Consider the following 9913-nt stretch of genomic DNA (forward strand, 5'->3'; position numbering starts at 1 on the left):
GATCGTATGCAAAGTGCAGAGTGCATGCACGTTTCACAGCTTAAAGTCTGCATTGACTAATGCGGCGGTGTATCTTTTTAACGGATACGTCTTGTTTATTATTACCGTAATATAAAGGTACAAAACAATGAAATCAGTCGTTTCTTAAGAAAGATATGATAGAACTGTTTATTGGCGCATGTATGGCGCTAAATGGTATGTCGTCACGATCCCAGGATCGAAAATGGCAATACGTCTTGCGGAATAGTTCCATTAGGGCGCAAGTGATGGCGAATTATTCTACACAGCTAATAACAAACTTCGTGTGTGTGTAAATTAATGAAGACAGTTATGCTGCGTGACATTTCCTTTTAAACATGTTTTGATCAAATCTGAAAGCGTACATGGATATATAATATCACGTCGACGTGACGTCAACATAATGTCGTTGTGATGGTTAAAGCATTGTTAGTCATATTAGAATGTTGTTTACTGAAATTTTTCTTCCATTTAAATATTTATACACAAAACGTAAAAAGCCATACATGTACTATGTACGTAGTAGGATATAACTAGAATAACAATCTTTTATGTAGCTGTATTATATCAATCTTCATTTATATATGCATATAAAACTCTTTTAGTAGCTAATTAGATTTTTGACAAAAATGTCGTTTTAAATTAATTACTTTTTTTCGCATGTTAGATTTATAAACTTTTTTTCGCCTATTAGAAAGGATTGATGAGTTAATTACGTCTACATATATATGCTGAAAAATTTGAACTATGAAGTCGCATCTTATCTTTCTATAAACGGAAAAAAAGCAGATATATTTACAAATTGCTACGTAATACAATTGGTAGACCAATTAGTTGTTTACCCGTACACGGTTAAAATATATTATGTCTTAAAGTGATATATATATCAAGAAACACTATTTTGTGCAATTTTGTCAGCAAATGAAGGATAATTGGTGCATTTCTGCAAGCTATGGGGAATTTGGCAGAGGATCTTGCCTTTGTGTTAATCATATGCGCTCATCAAGGTAAGTACTGGCGTTTTTTTTGCATAATATTTCTAATCAGATGTATGCAGTCGCCATTTTGTGATGATGTAAATATTTTAAAGGTTATTAAATTGAGGGGAAACTGAGCATATCGCTGTTTTTTTATGATGGTTTGATTAAACATAAATACATGGTCGACCATTCCGTTTATTATACGGTTCGGCCTTTCTGTTGATTACCTTGCTCCACCCAGGATAAACAGAATTACGGTAAGTGATGTTTTGCATTAGGGACACGCTTGGCTTGATGTCGGACAGAAATGTATTTAATTTGATGATATTAATTGTAAAGACCTGCCTTCAGTCATGTTCAGTTTATTACGGATGCAAATATTAATCTTTCTATGTAACAAGTTATTCTATTCTGCCATAATTTACCTTTTATTTGTATGACGGAATTAAGCTAAATAGCGTAAACTAATATTGACTAGGATAAACTTGGTACAGTCATTTCATATAGGTCACCTAATCTATGAAACGTGACATAGGTATTTTAGAAAACAGATCAGTTTGACATTTATCAAAAACTTATATCGTCTTTGATGTTTTAACGCATTATATTTACACTAACTGTATTATAATAACATTCTATTGTTGAAATCGTTCGGAACTGTCTGTTACTAAATATAAAGGTATTTAGTTTTTGTTTCTAATTAATTCTTTTAGGCAGTATTGTTTTGTGATATGGTCATTTCTGATAAAAGTAAATATGATTCAAATATTAATTTAATGTTTTAAAAACTAACAGTATATTGAAGAATATTTTGGTTATACGATGTGATGCTCCTTTTCAAATTCTGTTAAGAGTTGCTTTACCATTGTAAGATCATATGCTCGCTATTCCGACTATTTCAGAAATTTAATTACCTCTAATAACTGGCATTCCATATAGCACTAGAAATAATATATATGGTGATCGAGTGGAAATAATGAGCCGAAAAATAACTTTCTTTGTCACACGACTGCATTTTAATGCAAATGTGTATTATTATTGCTTTTCGTCACACTTAACAGATCTGATTTATTTTAGGCAGCCATTATGGGTATACATATTTGTTTGGCAGTATTGTATTTTGTAAATTATTTTGTGCTTTGTGGTCTGTATAGTACTGAATTGTGTTATTTTCTGATGAAGGGTTGCTTACCCTGCTAAATTTCCATAATGGATTTATTCACCTTTCAATTTGGACAGTACCATTGACTGTTAAAAGGGGTGCATACCAAAAAGATACTGACTGAATGGCGAACAGTGCAGATCATGACATACACTGGTCGCAAAAGTAGAATCAACCGTGTCCAGCATGATAAGGGTTATTGATTATTTTGCACAGTTCTCAACCGGTCAGATTTCAATGTACAGATAAGAACGAAATGTAGATCTACACATTTACACATTTTGCTAAACTACTACATTTATTAAAGATTTATCAATGTTCAGTATTTCACTCGTAACACACCATTTGTTTCTGATTTATTTTTATTTTGATTGACTTTCTAAAATTGTGATAACTAGTATAATAGTACACCGATTCAATTTTCTATATCGAATGATGACCGCCATTTCAAGCACTTCTTTAATAAAATCTTCAAAATGATACATTTTGCTATTTCAACTATTCCAGAAATCCAAATTATTCAATTACTATGGTGACATTTCTTAGGCTAGATGATATATATCAAATATGATAAATGATATGATCAAAACACAAATAAAGCTCGAAAGAGACAGAATAGGACAGATAACGCATCATGTGAAGGTGAAGGCAAATTATTGTCTAAATGCAGTCCTCGGTTTAATTTACATAATTATCTTCTAAACCGTTTTTAACGTCGGCTTCAAATTCCATATACGCAACTGGTTTATTCTCCCTAAATGTGAGGCATCCGATTTGAATATTTTGTTTTATTATAATCATAATAACAGAAAGATTTATTGATAGGAGCAGTAACTTTGGCAAAACCATGCAGCTTGAAGAACAACACCGTAACCGGTAGCTTGAATGAACGCTGTGAAGAGTCGGTGATTCCCAAAGATGATGGAGACTTCCAGACTGAAGGCGAACACCCTGAAGATCTTTCTGGAATAACGAGCCACACTGTGTATACGATAGTGATAGTTCTTGGCATGGTACTGATACCAATAGTCGCACTTACTAGAATATGTTGGCTTAGGAAACTTCAGAGGCAGAGAAACGAAACTATAAATGAAGTGAGGCAAATTGTTGACCAGCGCTTTCAGGAAGAGCAGAGGAGAAGAAGTGGGATTTTCAGCATAAATCTGTGTAAGTTAAATGTTATTGATGGCATTGGTTTAAATTTCGGTTTCCAAGTATTTAGTGGCTTTAATTGTTTCTTTATGTACTCAACACTTCCATGTACTCTAATTTTGTTTCTTTTTCATGGTTTATGTATGCAGTTAGACTTATATATTACGTAAGCTTAACAGAATGGACTTATATAGCTAGTGTCAAAACGCTCGATGACTTCTTCCTTCACTTATGTGTAAGCAAGGGATCATATTCCGGTCCAGAGGTTTTGATCACATAAATCCCTGATTAGGTGCTGAATATAGTTAAAGTAAAGAGAAGCTTGCTGACTGTGCGTGGAATACAATTTGTATGTACAATTAAAATAATGAATGGCATGTTTAATAGATCTTCAATTACCTGATAAATATTTCGAGCAAGATTTATGTGTCACTGGGTAAGTGATGCGATTGAAGATTTATATATTTTCATTAGTTATCTTCAAAGCGGTAATTACCGCTCGTAAAACGACTGACTGCTCAAACAAAAACAACCGCTGACATTTTCAATTGTACTTTTATCTAATTATTTTCTTTAAAGCTGTATTCCTGTGGGGCAATACAATTGCTGCCCAGCCACATTCACAGTAGTGTGTCGTACAAAAATTGGGTATTCACGTTAGAAAGGTAAACTGGTTCGTTATAGTTACAATCAGGAGTTTTTGTCGATTGAGGTTTTACCATTCGGCTGATTTTCATTATCGCGTCAGTATTATACTGCTGTAGTTTTCAGTAGGAATATATCTATAAGGAAAAAGCAAAAGCTGAAAAGACATTTTTACTATCTTTGCAGCAAATGTACCTTTCGAAGATATATTTGGAAAGCTTCCATCATACCAAGAAAGTCTTGCAAATCCTTGCACTGGGAGTCCCCCACCCTATGATCAACCACCATGTTACAAAGAAAAGGAATCCGATGAAAATGGCAATATAACGAGTGATTGTACAGGAGAACAAGATCAAGTTCCTTCGACAAGCTCAGATAGTTAAGGCGTATTTGAAAAGTGGGCTTACATTTGCTTTATAGCTCAAATGGCCGAGCTATAGATTAGCTTTTGAGTTTAAATTGGTCAGAGTGGCCTATTAGCTCAATGACAATGAAGCCAAATATATTATGATCTCGGATAAATGAAAGAGTTATATATTGATAAGCTGAGTTCAATACTGGAGTTTTACTGGAAACGTAACTGTCTGGGAGTTATATATATGAACTTATCAAGTCTTAAGAGCACAAAAGAGAGCAACTGAGACCATAGGCAGAGGTTTGCATATGAGCTAAAAAGCAAATTTGATTTTGAGCTCAGATGATAGAGAGGCATATGTGCTTAGGTGTGAGATAGATGACTTGTACATTTAAGCTCAAAACCAAAGAATGAGATTTGACTAGCAAATGTGAACTGACTGTTGTAGAAAATCTTTCACCGACACAGTTAAGAGGTAAAAAGTCATTAAGAAAACACAGAAAATCATAAAAACATAGTGGCATACATAAAGATGAACATGTATATTTATTATGGAAAAGAAGAAACGGACATTTTAAACTAGTTTGTTAAAAACTGCCTGATTCCAATGCCTGCTGTTGAAGCGAATATGTTGTTGTTATGAAACTCAAAATAACACACTTGCACTCCTAACAATGGGAAGCGCAAATACATGTCACGTTTTGCACATGCAGTAAAGGAGTAGGGGTTCAAATATGTTTACTTCATCGTCTTGTCTATTAAATTCATTTGTGATTGATTGATGGAATACTTTTAACTAGTTAACCATTATACTGATATCAATGTTGGCATCATAATGTTCTTATATTTGAAGCTAGACTTCAAAATCAGTATCATAGTTTTCTTGTTCAATAAAGGAAACAAAAATTATAACATGTTAACATGTTTTATTGTAAAATGTTTAATTTTCAAAGTTTCTAGTAACAGGGCATTACTCGGGTAAATTGACCGCAGAATACAACAGAAATACTAGCGGAAAAACCTTTAAACTCAACAACATTCGGACCTGATTTTAAGCTTTTTTTATTGCAGATTTTCTCTGCGTTTGTTGTATTCGTAAATGAATTAAATAATTAGGTAGTATATTAATAACATTATAAAATGTGAACTTTCAAAATGTATAAAATGTTTATTTTCTGTTATACGTGCAATCTAAGCTTGAGTAAAAAAGATAAAGATGTCAACACGTAAATAAAGATGATTATTGGCGGTTAATCAAAACAGAATCGTAGCTGAAGTCGAGTAGATTTTGCGTTTGATAATTAAAATGTAAATACCATCTCATTTTGTTGGTGACCTTGGGCATAAAATCCCTTACAAAATAAAACTTTACTTTAACAATATTTTTATTTATTGAGTATTTTCTGTCGGCAAAAAATCTTCAAAGAAGAATTCATACCGAAAACGAAAGGCACGTCAAAAACAACTAGATACAAACATATTCTTTATCCGTTAACGGGGACAGTGTATGATTTGAAATTGTAAACAAGACTACCCTAAGGGACAACATAATACACAAATAGCGTCCTCCTGATATGTGATACTTTTTCAAGTTAAAGAGAATTTGGTCGTGAGGTTTATTATCATTTTCATCGTAGATGCCCTTAAATGTAAGCTTAACCACAACGTCTTCTTTTCATTTTAGAAACTACCCTCAGTAACACACACGCACGCACGTCCACACGCACGCACGCATGCACACACAGTTATTGAACTTGGCCTACCTAATAGAAGGTAACATAAAAGAAAACAATTCTATTTAGGTATAAGGTCATATATGAATCCCTTTCTTCACTATAAACAACATCTCCATTTTGATAAACCCTGTCACAACTTCACCTGTCTTAAAATTTATAATGCTATGTTGACGGCATAGCTGCTGAAAAGTTTACAGGCAGTAAATTGATGATTGATGACGTTGATTGAAGACTTGGTCTACAAACATGTAAAATCGATGATACTGATTTCTGAGCGGTTGTGTAATTTTTCATAGACATAAAATACGAGATATTAAACTATACAAAACGGTAGTTTTTAGGGCAAAAGTGTTGATTATTTTCAGTTGAATACACAAGCTAAAACGTTAAAGATATTCCACATCAAGCAATTTGTTAGAGTAGAACTAAAGTGGCTCCGATGATATGTGTTTAAAATTATTCCTGCATAAAAACAACTTTTTTTCACTGGATCCACCCATGCATTAACGGGAGAAAAATCGTGTACGAACAAGGCAATTCACGTGCTGTTAATACATGATTTTTATTTTTGAAATGCTTTGCCAGGGCCGTATGTATGTATTTCTGTGCAGACTGATATTTGGCATCTGCATCTTGTTTCTTCCATAATAACCTCTTCTTGTAGCATTAAAGATACAATGTAATCCATAGTATGTTAAGCTGTATCAGTTTCCAACCCCAAACGTACTGCCCCCATCAATGTACGCACTAGCTTCTCTTAGAGTTTACTCCCTTTACAAAGCGTCTGTTCAGTTATTGTAAATAACTGTGAATAAATAAGTATCGCGTGTAACTTTTGCTATTGCCCGTTTTTAGGTATTATATTAATGATTTTTGTTAGTATCAGTCGGTTTGTTTTTACCTGATTTTTCGCAGAATTCATATAATAAAGCCCAAAAGCTAGTCACTAGCTTCGTACTCATCCGTACTCTAAGTATGTTCGTACTCAAAATAATTCGAATGTAAAGTTATTCTTAAAATTAATTTCCTGTTAATCAAAATTTTAAGTTATATGCAAAATTATGTGTAATGTAATGTTTGTAATAACTAAAAATAAAAATACGTTGCTTAAAAAACCTTTAAATCACGCTTTTGGTAGTGTTGTTGTTATGTGTGCCCCGGTTTTGGATATTTAAAACATGTTTACCGTTTCCAAGAACAACGGAATGGTAACTAAAATGTACCGGAATCGTAATGTCATCACATATGAAAACAATGCATTTAATCGTCGTGTAATATTTATTTATGCAAGAATAGCGACAATACGTTTTTTTGTGTATTAACGCCTGCAGAAGCCCTTGGGATATGTTTGTCACCTCGACCTTCGGTCTCGGTCACAAACAATCCCTCGGGCTTCTGCAGACGTTAATACACAAATAAACGTGTATTATCCCTACATTGATCAATACCAAATAAGGTATAGTTGACCCATTAAACAAATGAAAAAGTGGTTCCGTTTAACAGGCTGTTATATATTACATATATTTGTACATTTGTCAAAAATGACATCGTATATTTCCACTTGCAGCACATGTACATGAAACACTTTTCCAAGGAAAACTATGAAGAAGAAAACTACTACCATATGAAGAAGAAAACGACTATCATATGAAGAAATTCAAGTTAATCCTTGGACTGTATGGTCGCTCCCTCAACTTATGAAGAATTATCATTTCGCAAATCAAAAGCCGTGTAACACGTGCAAATTCCAACGTATTTGAAACAGAAAAGTCTCAGTAAAATATATGTGAAGATCCTATGACAGCATAGAAAGTATTTAAGCAAAATAATAGAAGCCCGATCTATTAGTGAGAAACGACACTTCCTCCTCATAACAACGCCTTAAGTGGGACATTGTTTTATATAAATTTATTGAATGGACTCCATGATCAGAAAGAATCAGAACATATAACAACAATGAGTCCTTAGTTTGATCGTGTCTTTCTGTGAGAGGCAATGAAATGTGTTAGATCCTTCATGCCCCAACCCATGGACGGCTTAGCAGATCTCAATAAGTACATAGCGATTGCACGCCTTTGGTCACACGTTTGCTTTTATGGTCAGTTTATTGAAATAAAATTAGGCTAATGAGGTCATGAGGTCAAATGACATAATTTGTTAGATTAACTTAAAAAGAATGAGATGAACTATTCGAAGAGCTTAAACAACTGCCACACTGGTTTACGTACGAAATTTACAAATTATTTGACACAGAGCAAGAGATGTCTATGACAATTTTCATACTACCAAAATTCTAGGGTATACAAATACCATAAGATACATTTTGCGGAGAACAACTATGGTCTACTGTCAGGTCACCAACGTATACCTCGGGCTTCTGCAGAAGTTAAGACACATGACAAACCTGTAATATTGCTATCCTTGCATATTAACATCTCAAAGAGACTGTAAGTTTCGTTTTAATAAGTGATGACTTGTTGATTCTGGTACTGTGTTTGTTATAACATGTTTGAATAACCATTATTAGTGGGGCGCACTAATTAACGGCACTACCAAATGTTTTAAATGATAAATGTATTACACTTACGATAATTTAGCATATCGTTTAATTTACCGTTAAAAAATTACCTATCGATAGGTCTGAACTAATCAAATGAAAATTCAGGGTCAAGGGGGTGCGCAAGTTGAAAGATATCGACCTATAATAATGTATTATGGAAAATCTCGTTGTTGATATGTGTTATGCACCGGTGATTGCTTGACAAAGATAAAATATAATTGAAGTCACTATGTATGACTAATCTCATCATACAGGATTTAAGAATGATTTTTTACCTCTCATGTTTTTTATTAACAGATCCTATTATATGTTGAGTTAAATTATAAGTATTTTTTTTAAGAATGAACTGGTACACGAAATTATACAAAAACCGTCTTAATTAATAGAATTCATTAATAAAATATCAGTAAATGAATAAATTACATAAAACATATCAGTATTCAGATTTATTGTATGTGTATATTTGTGTTCATATTATTTCCATAAAATATATATTTTAACCTTCCGCTATAATCATGCATGTTTGTAATGTATATATATGACGATGAACGTTTAATGTTCAAGTCTTTCTGTAAATAAACTTCTGTTCTGTTCTGTTCTGTTCTGTTTAATAGTTAAGTAAACAGGAAACAATATAAAATGTACGAGTAGTTTTGTATGGGACAGGGTTAATTTGCGCTAAAACATACTGGTTACCTTCAAATACCAATTCAGTTTACTGTATTCATGGTTATTTAACAAATAATGAAGGCCTTCGAGTGATTTGTTGTCTAACGGTTCAGAGTTCAGATATGCTGGAATTGAACCACGTGGCGTTAGCCCTCGTCATTTAATTATAGCACCCTCGTGGTTTAATATCTAAGCATAGGGTAGATGATCCGTGTAAAAATAAGACGACAGACCACAAGAAGGCCTTGACTATTTTCATTTTTACATGTTAACAGCAATTATGCCGGGCTTCATTTATTCGAGAAGTAATTAACCGGACGTCATGCGGCAATTTGACGTCACAATTGACGTCATAATACTATCTTAAAGGACCGCGCGTCAACCGTTGTTTATCGCAGAATATACAGAACTTGAACTTCTTCTTTGTCTAACTGGCAATCAAACCGAGCCATGTTAGAAAGGAAAACGAAATATCTCCTACGGACAGGCTAGAAAATATGAGAGTTTTGTATTAAAAGAACATAAGAATATGTTGTTTGTTTACTTGTAAATGTTTGCGCAGGAATAATCATTCGGCCCTGGTACAACAACATGCATTCACTATTTATTCATACATGATTTTTCCCCCGTTAATAC

At 33.4% G+C, this 9913-nt stretch overlaps 1 protein-coding gene across 2 annotated transcripts; it reads left to right on the forward strand.

Moving 5' to 3' along the window:
• The first annotated feature begins 219 nt into the window (after window positions 1-219).
• LOC128548022 (uncharacterized) lies at window positions 220-5692 on the forward strand. Of its 2 annotated transcripts, none has more exons than XM_053522284.1 (3): window positions 220-1025; window positions 2986-3327; window positions 3892-4126. In XM_053522284.1, the coding sequence occupies exons 1-3, from the start codon at window positions 971-973 to the stop codon at window positions 3939-3941; spliced, it is 447 nt and encodes a 148-aa protein (XP_053378259.1). In that variant the 5' UTR covers window positions 220-970; the 3' UTR covers window positions 3942-4126. The 2 variants fall into 2 exon arrangements, with proteins under 2 accessions (XP_053378259.1, XP_053378258.1); XM_053522283.1 differs by lacking the exon at window positions 3892-4126 and adding an exon at window positions 4144-5692 and having other exon boundaries at window positions 397-1025.
• The last annotated feature ends 4221 nt before the right edge of the window (window positions 5693-9913 follow it).

Source organism: Mercenaria mercenaria, chromosome 13 (assembly GCF_021730395.1).
Source record: "Mercenaria mercenaria strain notata chromosome 13, MADL_Memer_1, whole genome shotgun sequence".
Classification (NCBI taxonomy): Eukaryota; Metazoa; Mollusca; class Bivalvia; order Venerida; family Veneridae; genus Mercenaria; species Mercenaria mercenaria.

Excerpts from the sequence above, each read along its gene's own strand:
- LOC128548022 (XM_053522283.1), top strand. The coding sequence starts at position 971 with ATGGGGAATTTGGCAGAGGATCTTGCCTTTGTGTTAATCATATGCGCT. Across the intron at positions 1,026-2,985 it reads AATCATATGCGCTCATCAAG|GAGCAGTAACTTTGGCAAAA; the intron begins GTAAGTACTGGC and ends ATTTATTGATAG. Across the intron at positions 3,328-4,143 it reads GATTTTCAGCATAAATCTGT|CAAATGTACCTTTCGAAGAT; the intron begins GTAAGTTAAATG and ends CTATCTTTGCAG.